We start from the raw sequence: 17,537 nt of genomic DNA, 5'->3' as shown, positions 1-17,537 counted from the left end.
TCATCATCCGACTTATATTTTTATCCTTCTCTTTGAACGTGTTGATAGTAGGCTTGAAGTTAAATTGTGCACGCGTTTTTTCTTAAGATGAAAGTCTTGACGATTCTTAAGATGACAAAACTCTGTACGATTGGTTTTGGTACGCCGTATACAAGGTCTTGGTTCATAAAAGTTTCGAAGTTTCAAAAAGAAACTGCTGCCAATTCATTAACACATAACGTCATAACACAAAACTTCCTCCTGTCTTGTTTCCTCTTTTAAGTCTACCTAGGCAGCCCCTAGATGGCTCTCACAAATCGCCTCATCCCCTCCACTCCCAACCCCAAGTGGGTCCAACCAGCCATAGAACGACGCCACAAGGCCAGACTCAGGGAAGCTAACTCTGACCGGGATCCGGAGCGTGCGCAGTGTCCTGCTCCGCTGCCACGCTCTCATTGGCGCTCCGCACTCGCGCGCGATTTGAAAAAGATGCAGGGCGGGGCTTTGCGTCAGCCGTTTTTCGGAAGAACTGGGTTCAAGCCACGTGAACAGAAAATATTTGTTTACTCTTTTCTGTTAGTTGACATTTTAATTGACGTGAAAAACTCTTTGTGTACTAAAAAAAAAAAAAAAACAATTAGAAAGCTACACAACGATTTTCACATAGGGATATACGTCAGTAGGTAGCTTATATCCAAGAAAACCCCCCATGATTATGCAAACAAATTTCTAAACACTATAAGCCCTAAAAACCTAAATATTTGTTAACAAATCATGTTTAAAACTCCAACGACGTTTTTGGGGGCACGGTCTACGTTGTTGCTCAGTAATCTTATGTTCCCGGGTTCGAGTCCGGTACCCGGCGAATTTTTTTTCTTTTTTTCTACTTTCTTATAAAATTTGCAGTATAAAATCCACAACCACAAGTTAATAGGGCACTTTTTTAGCAATTTTTATTTAAATTAGGTTCGTATAAGGGGGTTTGCAGTAAATCAGTAACTATGATTATATATTTTTTTGTATTAAAAACAATACAATTAAATACGTTAAAATAATTATACAAATTATATTTTATGTATAAATAGCTCTACTCGTCAGAATTGTACACTGAAAAAAAAACACAGCCATTTTAACTGAACCCGCACCAGTAATCCGTCATTGTACGAAGACTCGCCAAGATTACCGTAGAGTTCAGCAGTTTTAAAGAATCAGTTTGGTCGTTTTTGCTGGTGACCCGCGTAAGCGACCAATTTTACGAGTCGCGACTCGCCAAAACTAGCAGTGGCACACCGTTGTTTTTACTGAACAGTCGTTACGGTGGCAGAACGGTTAAAACAACCGGACTTTACAGCAGAAAAATATTAATTCCTTCTAAATATGGATAATTTTTTCGTTCTTCTAAATTTAACGCGATTTTTGGCTCTACAAAAGAAATACAATTCAATAATTCACGATGTTCCAAAAATCTTTTTCTCATTTCTTCTACACAAGTAATATTATAATTTAAGCAATTTTGTTTAATTTCCGAAACAACATCAGCTGCTAATCCTTTAAGAAGGTTAGTTGCAGATGCACCGAAAAAAACGTCCTCTAAGGGCTTCAAATGATCTTTAACAATGAAGTTATCAGAAGTTACTTGAGAAAGCGATTCCCCTGGTAGAAAATTGAGCAGCGAAACTGGTGAGCAGACTAGTGACTGGCCAGTGCTACTGTCCAGTACGAAGTACATGTCACTGGCTAAGAACTGCCAAGTATAATTTATACAAATCTATTATACGAATAAACAGGTATAATAAGAGCAATCAAAAAATATTTAATAACGATAATTATTTTTAATTAAAAATCTACTTAAATCTACCGTTTACTCAAATAATTGTGATAATTTTTCAAATGTACGTGTTAAAGAGGCAAAAAGTAACAACCTAACCTAGTATGCTACATAGTGTATACTACAGGTCGTACAGGCTTTCTGCTCATATCTTACTTATACTCATATAGCAGCACAATCAGTACCTAACCAAACACACATACATATAAGAGTATATACCACATATAGTATTCAGGTTGTATATGTTGTCTGCTATGCTATACAGCAGAATGACAGATAACACCACACACAGTTCTCACATTCTCAGTCAATGTTAAAAATGATATGGTATACACTGACTCAATCATTGTTGATTAATTGTAAATTATAAAAAAGTGTCATCTATGTGCCCAAAGTCACCAATGATGAGGTCTGCAAAGTGAATTGTACAGATATTTTTATCTCATCAATATGCGAGCCAGTTACTGTGAATGTCCAAATCAAAAATAAAACTGTGAAACAAGTAATCGAAACCAATAAAAATTTGATTTTGCTCTCATTTGTAAACTTTCATACCTAGAGGATTGAAATTTTGCAACTTAATTTGTATTGGCATGTTGAAATAATATATTTAGTTAAATTCATTCTAGCTGATATGAATTCGTCTTTCATGTAATAGACCCACCTGTATATTTTGCCGCCAAAGCCATAGGGTTCAAGGTGAAAAGCCGAACCAAGACTGTTAAGTGAAAACTGAGATGGCAGGCTGTTTTTAAATAATTTAACAAGTTTTCATACAAAAGAACAGACATCCAACTTTAATATCATGGATTTAGCATGATAATGACAGATTTGGACATTGACAGAAACTGGCTCGCATACCGATGAGGTTGAAATATCTGTTCAAACCTCATCATTGGTGACTTTGAGCACATCGATGACACTTTTTACACAGTACTTGCACTTACACAACACAAAGTCAGTCAATACCGCATACTTGTACATACTTTCATATATGCATCTGTAGGGTTAGGTTAGCACATAGCTTTTATACTAAAAGTTTACATTGAAACATTGTCAAAAAACATATTTTTAATATTAATTTCCAATGCTAAAAATAGTAAGAAACGCACAATTATCATTAGTTATAATTTCAAGTCTGATCCCCCAGTCCTTGGCCAGTGACTGTGTCAAAAATCTGACGAAATAGGCACAGCGACTGGCGAGTCACTGTTGAACGCTAATAAACTGCTGAACATTTCTACCAGGGTCGGGATTAAGAAAATCTTGGCCAATCAGTTTAAAGATTTTTTCAATCGAAGAATATAATTTATGTATCATTAATCCCTTTGTCGGATAGAGAGCGTTAAAATAATTATGATAATTTACGGTAGTTTCCTTTGCGAGTTTCGGCGCGACAATTTCGAAAGCTTCTATAGTAAACTAATTTATTAATGCTGGATATGCTAAATTTACTCTGTCATAACAACAATAGGCTTCTAACTAACGCGTTCCCGAGAGTTTCAACATTTTCAAAGGTGGCAGATCAAGGAAGCGAGCAATTTCTAAATATTCAGCAAATCTTTTGAGGCTATTTAAAAAATAAAACGAAACGCTTCTCAAAAGTTCTTCAAGTTCTTTAGGGATCATGCGGCAAATATTTTTTGCAACTAAAGCCGAAGAATGGCAAATACAATTTAATAGAAGGCAATGTTTAACATCTTTTTTTAAGAGAGCGTAAAATCCCTTGATGTTACCGGTCATAATACTGGCATTATCACACGCTAAAGCGACAATATTTTGCATGTTAATACTGTTGGAATCAAACAATGCTTTAAAATCTTTAAAAATATCTACTTTACTTTTTATTTTACTAAAATATTGCACAGAAACACACAAAATTTTAACGTTGCCGATGGCCGTACTTTCATCGACTAAAATTGAATAAAAACAAATATTTAAAGTTTCTTTTAAATCATCAAAAGCAGATTTATATAAAATTTCTTTAATTACTTGACTGCATTTATCTTCTTTTAATTTAATACTTTGTACAGCCTCAGGAACGATACAAATACTTTTCATAAATGGAACTAAATCATCTACTAATCTAATGCCAACATTATGCTCAGCAACAAAAAGGGAAGTTTTTAATTCTGCTGCATGAACCCTGTCTCGAAATGATGGCCCTTCTACATTGGTTGTTACAAAAGTACCCAACCTTTTAGCAGCTTCAATATTATTTAAATGTTTTTTCGTTTTACAATGATCTGTTAAATGTGTTTTACGCTTGAAAGAAATATCACCCGTACAATATATGCACTTAGCTTTTTGAATCTCAGTTGGATGCTTTTGTAACCAATCTTTCAAATCGGGATATGTTAATCAATCTGACTGGAAAGGAGTTGCATTTCTTTTTTTTCGCAGGAATATCAGTTTCGGCGATACCACCATCTGATTTCCTTTTTCTAGTATAACTCGTCAAATCATTGCTATATTGAGATAAATCTAAATAATCGTTAATTAATAAATAACAAATCTAATTTATTTAAATTTAAAAAGTATCACAGAGGAGACTAGCTTTTATTAAAATAAAAGTTGAAAGAAAATAAATACTTCAATTTAATTGCATAATTGCTTATTAATACTAAGATTTAAAGCTCTAAAAACACTGATATTCAAATTAATTTTCGAATAATATGTTTTACTTATTATTAACATTATTATTATAATAATAATTATTATTATTAACTAAATTCTTAAAATATTTATCACAAATTTAAATTTACTCTTAATACTGTATTTTTTAATAATCTAAATACTTAAATTCTAATAAAATATTTACGTATGCATATATACATGTATAAATACACAGATTTATTTTAAAATAATTTTTATAAGCTACAAAGTCGACAACAAAATATTTAATCACGCGGAGAAAAATTTAAATTTAAAAAATATCACAGAGGAGACTAGATTTTATGAAAATAAAAACTGAAATAAAATAAACACTATCATTCAATTGAATACTGATAATTAAGTTAATTTTATAATGATATTTTTATTTATTTATTATTATTATTATTAGTTAAATTATTAAAATATATCACCAATTTTAATTAACTCTTAATACTGTTCTTTTTTTATAAATAATCTAAATACTAAAATTCTAATAGAATTGTTATATACTTATATATGCATATATAAATACGGAGATATGTCTTAAAATAATACTTTTTTAATACAAAATATCACAACGAAATATTTAATAACGCGGAGAAAAAAATAAAGAGTAGCAACTTTTCCAACCAGATATAATTAAACTTAATGCGATGTATACGCGGATGTATAAGTAAAACAAACGAACTATTTTACCTCAATCAAACGCAGAAAAACTCAACGGCTTCCCCAATTTCCTGGAAGTACATCACAACAGTCGCGTGGCGCGTGATTTCGCGCGCTCGGCCAAATTTGATGCATGCGTTGCTGATGATGATCCTCGCCGGTCCTGCTGCTTCCTTCCTTCCTTCCTTCCTGGCAGCTCTTCGGTTTCCTGGCCTGCGTCCTCGGTTAGAAATCCTTGAAATCCGTTGAAAAGTGGATGCAGTCGTTGGAGGCCGAACGTTCGTCACTGCTTTTCGACTGCTGCTTTCTTGCTAACTTGCACTCTTTTTCATAAACTTTTCACTTCACTTATTAACAAACACACGCACTATGCACTGAACACTAAAATTTACGTAAAACGCTAACACGACCGAAGAAAAGTGTAAACAAACTTCTCTGCTCGGAGATGCTGCCGCACACGTAAGTGACGGGAACTGTCGAAGTGGGGTCGGCAACATCGTCTGCTACAGCTGCACATCGTGATAGCATCGCGATCGCGTGTATTTTACGCATTTTGCAATGATACTCTGATAAAAAATCTTTTTCTTACAAAGTAAGTACTTACAATTCTGACGAGTAGAGCTATTTATACATAAAATATAATTTGTATAATTATTTTATCGTATTTAATTGTATTGTTTTTAATACAAAAAATATATAATCATAGTTACTGATTTACTGCAAACCCCCTTATACGAACCTAATTTAAATAAAAATTGCTAAAAAACTCTATTAACTTGTCTCGCTCTATTAACTCGCTCTATTAACTTGTGGTTGTGGATTTTATACTGCAAATTTTATAAGAAAGTAGAAAAAAAGAAAAAAATTCGCCGAGTACCGGACTCGAACCCGGGAGCATAAGATTACTGAGCAACGACGTAGACCGCGCCGCCACAAAAGTCGCTGGAGCAGAAAGATTGAAAGTACCATATGTTTATCGCGAGGGTGGGGTGGCTTGTTAGTTTAAATTGGGTTTGTTTAAGCTTAAAAACATAATAACGGCAGTTTTAACTACATTTTCACGAAGCCAGGTTTATGGTTGTAACGAAGCAGTATGCGCAAGTACCGTCAGCAAGTGCATGCTCTTGAACAGCTGTAAATGCGACCTGTCTACGTGCAGCTGCTGCAAGGATTGTTTTCTTTGCCTTAGTTTTCTTTTTGACGAATACTGTTCTTGTTTTAATCTTTGCCCAAACTCGAACGTTACGGAGACTATTTCGTTGGGCAAAAAATCTCACGTTGAAGACTTCGATGAACCGTTCCCAGAGCTTTTTCGAGCGTTAACCCAAGAACCGGATGAGCATAAACGGTGGAATAGTTTTACTTACCAAACAGTTTGCCAAATAGAATACTTTCGCCTCAACAAGAGAAAAAAATCGAATATTATGTGCAATCGAGTGATAGAAAGTATAATCAGAAGAATGTGAAACTCGAGGCAAGAGCTTCAAACTGCAGTTTCTTTTTTAACTGATTGTCATCCTTGGAGCAAATGCAAACAGTCTTGTCAGTCTATAAGAGCGACTAGCTACAGATGGTTTCATGATGGATGTTGTGAATGCATTGGTGAATCGTGCATTAACTATGGCATAAATGAATCCAGATGCTCAAACTGTCCATCAAAAACTAAGGACCTTGTAGAAGACGAGTATGATGATTACGGCCAAGATGAAGACTACGATGTGATGATTGACGATATAAAATAAAAAATTCATTATATTTTTCTAATATAAATGATCTATAAATGCATATTTTATACGTTATTTAAAAGATTTACTTATGTACGCTTATTTGCACACTTTTGTGCATTTGAATAAATTAATGTTTTCATATATTTATGTGTATATTTATTTATCATTCATAATAAGTATGAAAAACGCAAAAGCTAGTTCAATGTAAAAATTCGTTGATACTTGAAGCATATTACCAAAGCACCCTTATTTTAGGGAGAACCCAAGGCGTTTTTGCACGAAGTTATAACGTACCTCAAAATTTCACTGCCACATATAATCATCAACAAAACACTTCCTCTATAGGAAAAAGCAAAATTACTGAAAAATTATCTACTATCCAGTATAGGTTTCACAGCGGACGTCATCAGAGAAAACAAGCCCTCGGCAAAGTGCTACCTCTCTCAGGCAATAATCAAAGCCAAATACCAACCGTTAATCCGCCAAGTTTCGAGAGTAATGGAACCTCCGCAAAGCGCAGCGATTATATGCGTCGAAAAAAAGCATCCGGAAAAAAGCAATCTAGTTAGTGCAGCCCGCGAAAAAAAGGAGGCGTGGAAGCGCTGCAGTAGTAGTGGATTTCCGAAAGAGAGGCAGTGCGGGCGTGTGTATATATATATATATATATATATATATATATATATATATATATATATACATGGCGAGTTTGCATTAGTGACGGTCGGCAGAGCGCGTAATGGCTCGAGCCACTTGTTGAAAGCAGATCCGCAGTACAGCTGCTGAGGGGAAGTAGTCACCGAAATATGTCTCTCTCTCTCTCTCTCTCTCTTCCTCCCGTCGGTAGTGTCGGGTCTGGCTTTTATTCGGACGTAATTGATTTTAACGAGCTTCTGCGCGCGTTGTAATTTAATCGCAAAAATGTAGATATTCAGTTTTAGAGTTCGAATATACATTGAGGGATCGGACTAACGTTACCATAGAGATCCTACACGTGTCATCCACGTCGGTTTTTCGACGCTCCAATTAGAGCTTCCAATTAAACTAATGAGTAAGATGTTCACACATCCGCATGTATTCACTTTTCGGCGTCTGTTACTTGTGGATCTACAATTAGGAAGCCAATGCCAGGTTGACTGGCTGAAATTCTGGTTAATTAGGGCGTGAAGCCTCGCCGTGCAACGAGTCTGTCAATTAAATCATTTCCAGGAAACTGTGCACTCGCAGTTCGTTTCGTACAATTGAATATAGCTTCTTTTGTCAGTTCTATACAATTTTGAAAAAATACTGTCGTTATACACTGATATGAGCCTTAAAATTTGTAATAACGAATATTAAACAATGTTTAAAACGAAAGATGAGCCGTCGAAACTCGCGCGATTATTAAACAAGGCTAACGCGCAGTTTCCTACTTTTCTATCCCGGAAAGCACAAGTTTCGAGATAGCCGTAATACACACTCCAGCGAGCACACTATATACACAGTTGGAAACTCCCGCAGTGTCGAAGTGAGAGAGAGAGAGAGAGAGAGAGAGAGAGAGAGAGAGAGAGCGAGATTTCCCCGGCATTTTCTAATAAGTTGCGAGAATCGCGATAAGTGACAAGATGAAGAAATTCACAAAATACTTGTGTCACTTTGTCGACTAATAGAACTTTCCCTAAGTGACCGTCGCGCGAACAATTTTATAAAAAAAAAGAGCAAACCACGTCAAGCGAGTGCACAGCCCTCGATGCTCCTCTCAGCGCGAGTCGATCATAAATTAATATTTCATTTACAGCCCAGCACCGCAGCTCGTTTCCAATTCCTTGGAAAATCCGCAAAGAAAGTAATTTGCAAATGAAAGCCGCACGACGATGTAGGTGTCACAGCTCGACGCCGGTGCTAATTAACTTTTCGCATTCCCTTTGCCGCCGCTATATATACTGCGACAAAAGAGACGCCCGCGACGATAAACAGCTGTGTGCGCGGGTGCGAAAAGGCGAATTGTTTCCCTCGCTCGCGCTCGGTTTTATTATTATAGCGCGGGAAAAGCCCAGAGAGAGAGAGAGAGAGAGAGAGAGAGAGAGAGAGAGAGAGAGAGAGAGAGAGAGAGAACGTAATCCGCTGTAAGACGTCGCCTCGTTATAAGCCTTGTGCCTCTCCCCCTTAGACTTTTTCGCTGATTATATTTCTTTGAGGAGCTTTATTGGCGCATGCGTGCGAGTTCTTATTATTATTATTTTTTCAGGAAGTGGTTTTGGATTCTCGTTGTTTGTGAGAAAATTAAGTTCACGCGAGTTTTCTTCGAAATGCAAAATTGAAATTGTGGAATAGTAAAAATGCGCCGAGTTAAGTACTTTGCAGATAACCGTCGTTTTGAAGAAACACGAACTTTAGACTTCGCGAGTCTCTGTGTGCGTATACATAATCCTGTCTCTCAGCACTTTTCACAACAAAAGCTTTCCTCGTTATTTAAAAAGCATCTCGACACGCGGGCTAAAATATTCAGAAGCATTTACACGCGCGCTCGTAAGATCGGAAAAAAAGATGAAAAATTCACGAAAATCCGCGAAAATAAAAGGGGCGCGAGAGCGTCTCACCGACGACGTCGCGCGTCCTTAAATCTCTCTCTTTCTTCGGCTTTTATCCGTGCTCTTGAGCTTCGGCGTTTTGTGTGTGTGCTCTGCCGGCGCTTCTTCTTCGCGTCAACCTCCTCCATTTGCGATTCGTCAGCATGGATTAATATCGACTGAAGAGGCTTCGCGAGGCCGTTCGTTTGCTTGCTTGGTAAATGTCGACATGGTTTACTCCATTTTTGAATTTTGGAGTCTGACGATATATAGAGGTCTCTACTGGAATTCGACGTCACAGTAGAAAGATTGATGCATTTGAGCATAAATTGAAGGTTCACTCGAATTTGATTCTTTACGGAACACAGGCTGTTTCGTGGTGAATTCAACTTTCATGTATAGACCCACCTGTATTTTTGCCGCCAAAGCCATAGGGTTCAGGGTGAAAGCTGAACCAAGACTGTTAAGTAAAACCTGATATGGCAGTCTGTTTCTAAATAATTGAACAAGTCTCAACGCAAAAGAACAGACATCCACCTTTAATATCATGGATTTACCATGATTATGAGAGATTTGGTGGTTGAGAGTAACTGGCTCGTATAATGATGAGATTGAAATACCTATGCAAACCTCATCATTGGTGACTTTGAGTGCATTTATGACACTTTTTACGCAGTAATTATACTTGAATAATACAAAGTCAGTCAGTACACAATGATGTATACATGCTGTCATGTATGAGAGTATGCATGTGTAGGGTTAGGTTTTCACTATTAATGCGCACCTTAAAAATCATGTTTCCCCTTTAAAAGACATTGTAGATGAATTTATAGGGTATATATATATATATATATATATAATGAATATATATATATATATATATATATATATATATATATATATTCATCAATTTATGAATATTTTCAAACAATGTCAATGAAGAGCAGGATCATTGGTGTGAAAAGTAAGGTTATATGAACAAATCATAGTGGAGAAAAAATTCTACCAAGATTTCTTCCAGAAATCATGTCTGATTATGATATCGGGGTTTTCATCTAGATTCTACTCTGGAAACCTGCTAGATTTGAAAAATCTTGGTAGTTTCCAGGTACTTTCTCGGGAACGCTGCTACCAGGGATGTATTGTAATAATACAAGTTCAGGACAATGCAGTTAAATAACGCTCAGATCATAACGTCTATAATTCAGCAATTTTTCGAAGGTTAATAAACAAGCCCTCGAGCTCTCGAGTCAATTCTTTATTCAACCAACAGAAGTTCAATACCGACTTAACTCGAGCCAATTTACATCTCGACTCTCGCCTCCGGCTTTCTCTCTTCTTTTTACTTCAGACTGGCCTGTTTAGCCCAACTTCCGCGCGCCCGGCTAAGTAGACGTTTGAGTTTCCGGTTTGAGAGTCACTTCTGCGGTTCCTATTATTCTTTGGCTCAAGAGATAGGCCGCAGCTCTACTTTTTTGCTTTCCTGCTCGTTTTAAGCCTTTGCTCGAGTGCGCTGACACGTGTTTAAGTTGCTGAGCTATGCGAAAAGTTGGGGATATTTTACGATGAATTTCAATTATTGCTTATTTTGGAACAAAGGCACAGTGTGTAGTAGGAGTCAAGTCGATTAAGCTTATGGAATAGACGGGGAGGTGTGTCGTGGGAGATTCTGAAATGATGAAACCGTAGCTGCAACTTCATTCAGTTATGAAAGCAACAAAAGCCGGTGATTAAGCGTAAGCGTCTTTGAAAATTTAGAGCTTTGGAAACGATGCGCGGGAGAGAGAAGTTAATCTAACTACTTTTTATACAAAAACCAACGGCGTTGGTTAAATTATAACAGCGCGGAGTTTAAAATTAACTGTTTTATTTGCTCAAGTTTAATCGTGAATAATGTTTTTTGCGCACTGTAGCGTGAGATTTAATGTTTTATCTGGTTAAAATTAATGCGTTTTTCCGCCCGATTGAAATATTCATACGAATAAAGTACAGTGCCGACTTAACGCTGAGGATGCGTTTTATTAAAGCTTTAGCATCGGCGTGATTAATAACTTTTTAATGCGTTGTAAATTCTTTAGATATAATTCGCACTTTTGAATTATTTATACGTAATAATCGTTTGTTCCGTACCGATCGATAGCGTAACTCCTCCACTATACATTACGTTCATAATCGAAACGTCGACGAGCTACACGTTCACCAAAAGCAAACATCACGTGAACAATACATTCAAAAATGCCCACTCCATTCAGGCAGTTTATCAGCCAACCGCAATCGACTGCAATATTCAAACACAGAGGCGTTCTAGGGCACAATCATCACACACACGCGAGCTCATAATAACAACAACGTTCATCCGCGCAAATGTACGTAGTTAATAAAACATATAGAATGCAGGACACGGCCGTGCGACACGCGAAATGCATCACCACACGAGCTGCGCGTCATATAAACCTCTGCTCGCGCTCTCCCTTCTCCTTTTTTCTTTTATTACTCCCCCCCCCTTTAGCCGATGTTCCTCTTTCTTTTTATAATAAAAAAAGGGCTAGAGGACGACTACTAGCGTCCAGCAGCACTCGAAGCGACATAAGAGAGCGATTCCATCGCTAAATAAAATCGCGTCGCTGCAGGGCGCGATGAGCCTCGCGCGCGCGGACGTGAGCTTTATACACGTTTTCTTTTACGGCAGCTCGTAAATAGTGCAAAGTCTACGTGTTTCGCATGTACCGTCGACTGATGCGCTCTCTTGCGCTGCACGCGGAAGCTTGATCTCGTGTATAGCTTCTCTGATGCTTCTCGATTTATTTGAGATTCGAGGTTTATTTCGAATTTGAGAATGAATGTTTCTAACAATTGCAAAGAACAAATTGTTGCGGATTTTAATTATGATTTTAATAAAAATTAAATTATTTATGAACATTCACGATCCTGGGTCTAATTTGATTGAACTATGTTGTCTCCGTCTCAATCCGTAAGATGGCTCCACCAGCAATCTACTCAGATCGGTCCTCCACCCCGTCCTCGTTCCCCATCTATACTACTCCCGCATCACTAATGGCTTTACCTGAACATTTCGGCACGTAAACAGAAGCGATGCGGCATTGACCATCACAGCCGATCGACAACTTCTGAGCTGTGAGCTTGAATTGGATCTGTTCAATCATGGCTTGAAAGTTGTCGCATAGCTTAGACGCATTTAAAGGTTCAGTGCGGAAAGATACACGTCTATAACGAGACTTCGACATCTGTGATCGTATAACAAACATTATTTTTAAAGTTAAATCCATACATCTCGCAAAGATGAGCAAAAATCCGAAACAGTTCAAACTGCTTTCAAAGTCGAAGTTACGCTTCAAATTGAAAGCTGAAAGTGAAAAAGTTACGCTTGAGGTATGTATTTACACATTTTTCTTATGACTAAATCAGTAAATCGATGTCAACTTTTGTTGACTCGATTGGACAGGCTTTTCGAATTCAAAACTTATTAGATCAATAAATTTTGTATCTAGTTTCTAAAAAATTTTCTTTCTCTTCAGTTAAAAAACGGTTTGGCGGAATTTTTCGGCACGGAGCTGAACAAAAACAAGAAGTACGAGTTTACATCTACGGCTGAAACTTTTGCCGTATTTACCTGGCATGGCTGTACGGTTAAGGTGGTTGTCAAAGTCGATGCCTCTATAAACAGAGAAACTCTTATGGAACGCTACCTGTACTGCCATACCGCGGAAGAAACTGAAACAAGGGGTCCAGTTTTCATGATTGCTGGATCTCCTGGTGTCGGCAAAACTAATGTGAGTCGTATTTTAATAAATTATGCTGCTCCAATGGGTAGGCCGTCAATGTGCGTGGACGTAGAGATTGTGCCCAGGAACAGGTTGGCTTGCCAGGAACTATCGGAGCAGTGCTGCTTGATGGGACGGCTGACATCGAAGACGGACTCAACTGATCAGTTCCCATTACGGCTACACGGATCCGAATTCCAATTTACCGCTTTATAAGCTCTTGGTCACGACGTTGGCTATAAAGTTTGCTTAAGAAGATTAAAAGCAGACAGAAAGACTAAGGTGTCTGGAATCATCATCAACACCTTTCGGCTTGTCTTTGACTGAGACATTGATGCAAGTAGCACAAGCTTTCAAGGTGGATGCGATTGTAGTTTTGGGGAAGGGAGGAATATACCACCAATTAAAGAAAGAGATGCCCGAAGAGGTAAAAGTTATACATCTGCCTGATGTAAACGGAGGCGCTGAAGATAGAGATGAATTGCAAAAATATAAAATTAAAACCCGAATAGTAAACCAGTACTTCAACGATAGAATAGGCTTACAGAAATGAAGGCAGAAGATTGTACAAAACTGTTTGAACTCGACCCAAAGTCTAATTTGCGTTATCGCTCGCTGTCGGTAACATTTAAAGACTCTCCAACTGAAGAACTTGTACGAAAAAACATTTGCGATTTAATCGTCATACTGGATATTGATGAAGAAAATAATCAGACATTCACCATTCTCTGTTCTCAACCTGGCTTCATAATCCAATGCATATTACTTCTTAACGAGTTTTCAACTCCTATTATTGACTGATATCTCGAAGCAGAATTCAGTTTGTGAATATTTTTTCAGTTGCTGATGACTATGGGGTTGCCACAAAGTTTTGAATATGTTGAATTAATATGCTAAATAAATGAAACATTATTGAAAATATCTTGAAGTTTATTCATAATTTTAAGAATTTCCATAGCTAAGCGATTATTTCGAACCATCGAGGGCCTTATGTATTCTACTTTTCTATTATATTAGGATGATAATGAAAAAAAAATTTCTGTAGAATTTCATAGCATTTGCACACATATAAGTACGCATCAGAATTTTTAATTTTGAAGCATCCGCGGATTTAGGAGAAAAACTCTTTTCACGAAGTCGGTTAGTTATGAACTTTTTAATATTGAAAAAATGCGAAAAAAGCATTTTCAATCCTTTTCGAGTCTGCTGGAAAATTGCGATGGAAACAATTTTTTAAGTCTCATCATTTTTTTAATTACAGCGCAGTTTCGACGTGCAGATTTGAAAATCCTTACAAAAGCTCGCAATTAATGATTCTCCGATATAAAATTGATGCAACGATGCAATAAAACGATGCAAGATATCCCCGAGTTCTGAATAACCTTCTTCGTTCGACGTATACCTGAAATATTACAAATCGTGAGTAATGTGCCCAACCCTTTGTGAAAAAAAAATACATTTCCCTATAAAAACTTGCCTCGGCGCTCGTTCAGCCAAACGCCAAGATCGCTTCAAAGCAGTATGAGAAACGTCGAGCAAAGACATGCTTTGTATATGTGTGTGTGTATAACAAGCTTACGATGGGCCCCGATGAAAAACGAGGCTACGCCGATATCGATGACCGACTGCGAAGGAAGTGACGATGAAGCTCCATTCCAGCCTATATAGCCCCCGACACGTCGCTTTTGGCCGACTCGTAACCTCGTTACATTTATCTATATCTCTCTCACTCTCTCTCTCTCTCTCTCTCTCTCTCTCTCTCTCTCTCTCTCTCTCTCTCTCTCTCTCTCCTACGTTCGTTGTATATACGTCACAAGCGGTGTATGCACATAAACCTACTCGAAAGTTCGAAGGGAGTGGGAGAGGTCGCGCGCTCGAGTGTCTTTCGATAATTGGTATTCGGCGTTTTCGAGAGCGAATTTCGGGCTGAATGCTAGAGCCTGTTGCGGAAATGGACACATCGGAGTCTGTTTGGGAGATTTTCGCAGTCGCTTTGAACGACTTCGATTGCATTTTCGCGTAATGAACTTATATGGATGTACCTTGAATGCGTTTGAGATTTTCCTGAATTCGATCAAGAGAGAGATGAATGCGCTCGGATGAAGTTAGCTGCTTGAGCTGATGAAACATTTTTATTTTACGCGAACAGTTCACGATTAGCCTTTTCACTGCATCTCTTAAAGTTTCGGCTCTCTAAACTTAGTATTTGGCTGCATTTGCTAATACTTCCTTTTTATCAAAATATTGAATATAGTCGAGAGAAAGAAAGTCGTTCGATGAGTGCCAACGAAATTGCATTGAAATCGCTTGAGTATCCAAAGTGCTCGGATTAAAAGTGACTCTCTCCCGTATAGAATATTTTCAAGATAATCCATCGGCCATACTTTTCGCTTCATTCCGCGCATTCGTCTGGAAACTACTCTCTTCCCATCCTTATCCTCGCATCGCATAATTCAGCTCACTATCATACCCATCATCATCATTATCATCTCAACGCCTCTGCAATTAAACAAAAAATTTCATTCCAAGTATATTAGATCCCCAGCCGTAAAATCACTGCCCGACAGCCAATCGCACGTCAGCATCGATCCATCGGGGCATAAAACAGTCTCGCTCGTTACAACGAGTAGCTTCCCGACGAGAACTACACACCCTATATCTATACATAGCGCATGCGAGCGTTGAAGACGATGACCGCGAGGGCTCTGGATTCGCCCGAGATAATAAAGCTCGTAATGGATCGTCCGCGAGCTTGAAGCTTCTTGATCCGAAGCCACGTGCAATAAGCCAAGGCCGGTGCGCTGAGAAGCTGTTGCGCGCTGCGATGTACAGCTCAAACAATGCCTCGGGTAACGAGCTATTTTGGCTCAAGTCTATATATATTCTCCCGAAGCGTTGCTGCCGCTGCTGTTGTTGTTTCGGTTGGGCTTTTTAATCCGGGGATTGTTGTTGCGCTCCGAGAGCTTTTTGATTCCCGATAGATGCTACCCCTTTTTTGTCGTTAAACGAGAGGCTCGTTTTTTTTTATTTTTAGATCGATTGACTATTATGCATCAGGTTGCGCGCTGTATATTAGCTTCGTGTTCTGCTTTTTTATTACGGCAGTATACGGAGGAATAATGGCATGATATATCCAATGAGAAGGGCCGAGGGAAGGAAACGGCCTCTGCTTTACGGTAAGAGCTCGTTTTGTTAAAGTAAGCACTTTCAGTACTATCATACAGAGATTTTATTGTTTCAAGTGAGAGAGAGAGAGAGAGAGAGAGAGAGAGAGAGAGACAGAGAGAGAGAGAGAGAGAGACAGAGAGAGAGACAGAGAGAGAGACAGAGAGAGAGACAGAGAGAGAGAGAGAGAGAGAGAGACAGAGAGAGAGAGACAGACAGAGAGAGAGAGAGAGAGAAGAGCTCCGTGGATACGTCTCTAGGGTGAAAGCTACTTCGCAGGTGCACAATGCGAACGAAGAAAAAAATTCATTAGGACGTACGCCCTTATCGTAAAATATTCCCTACACAACTTTATGACTCCCTGAGTCTCTCGGTGCAATACATTGCTTTTGAAAATTTCCTCGACGAATTGAGATCTTTTCCTTACGTGTACGTCCTCACTCTCTCTCTCTCTCTCTCTCTCTCTCTCTATGTCTCTCTCTCTCTCTCTGTCTCTCTCTCTGTCTCTCTCTCTCTTTCTCTCCGACAGTAAAATTTTTCCTCGTAATTGAAAGCCTTTTTGCAGCAGCAGCAGCAGCAGGAGCCCTTCAGGCATTCTCTTTTAGTTCTCGTTTATATCTCTCTCCGAGAAAGAGAGAGCTTGCGCCGTCGTAAATTGATCTACATCCCGGCTGTCTCCACTGTCCGCGCATCTGTATCGCTTTTAAGCGCTATTAAGACGGGGACGAGGGAGCTCTCTAAGCTGCAGCTCTCGAGAGTCGAGGGATAACGATCGCATTAGGACGCGAGTGAGAGAGAGAGAGAGAGAGAGGGAGGACAAAGAACGAGCGACGCTATCTTCTACTTTTGCTCTCGCGATGTTACTTGCTACGGTTGCTGTATATATACTATATGGTGCTCGAAGGATCTTAGCGAGTACGCTGTTGTTTATTCGGGATTGTTATGGTTGGAGAGCAGAATTCGAGTGGAGAGAGATTTGATTTGATAGCGTCGTTTGGTAATGATCGGATTTCAAAGAAGCTGCAAGCGTCGCTTTCAGTTTCTTGAGATTTCATGATATAAAACTATAGAATATTTAGGCTGTACTTAGATTTATTATATTCAGTTTACTTTAAATACCAATTATTTATTCTCTGAACGGTCCATAATTGTGCAGAAATATTGTATCCAGTGAAAAAGTCCATTGTTT

General features: G+C 38.3%; 2 protein-coding genes and 1 pseudogene across 7 annotated transcripts in view; 2 read left to right on the top strand and 1 right to left on the bottom strand.

Annotated features, from left to right (window-relative positions):
* LOC100124125 (GTP-binding protein Di-Ras2) overlaps nucleotides 1–17,537 on the bottom strand; it is an 87,635-nt gene that overhangs the window by 34,901 nt on the left and 35,197 nt on the right. The gene's annotated exons all lie outside the window — the stretch shown is intronic.
* Nucleotides 283–6,870, top strand: LOC116738605 (annotated as a pseudogene).
* On the top strand, nucleotides 12,408–14,102 carry LOC100124132 (protein CLP1 homolog). Its single transcript, XM_008209354.3, has 2 exons — nucleotides 12,408–12,791; nucleotides 12,938–14,102. Exons 1-2 carry the CDS (start codon nucleotides 12,702–12,704, stop codon nucleotides 13,397–13,399), a joined length of 552 nt encoding a protein of 183 aa, XP_008207576.1. The 5' UTR covers nucleotides 12,408–12,701; the 3' UTR covers nucleotides 13,400–14,102.

The sequence above is a fragment of the Nasonia vitripennis genome, chromosome 5 (assembly GCF_009193385.2).
Source record: "Nasonia vitripennis strain AsymCx chromosome 5, Nvit_psr_1.1, whole genome shotgun sequence".
NCBI classification, from domain to species: Eukaryota; Metazoa; Arthropoda; class Insecta; order Hymenoptera; family Pteromalidae; genus Nasonia; species Nasonia vitripennis.
This window is presented reverse-complemented; position numbering and strand designations above follow the sequence as displayed.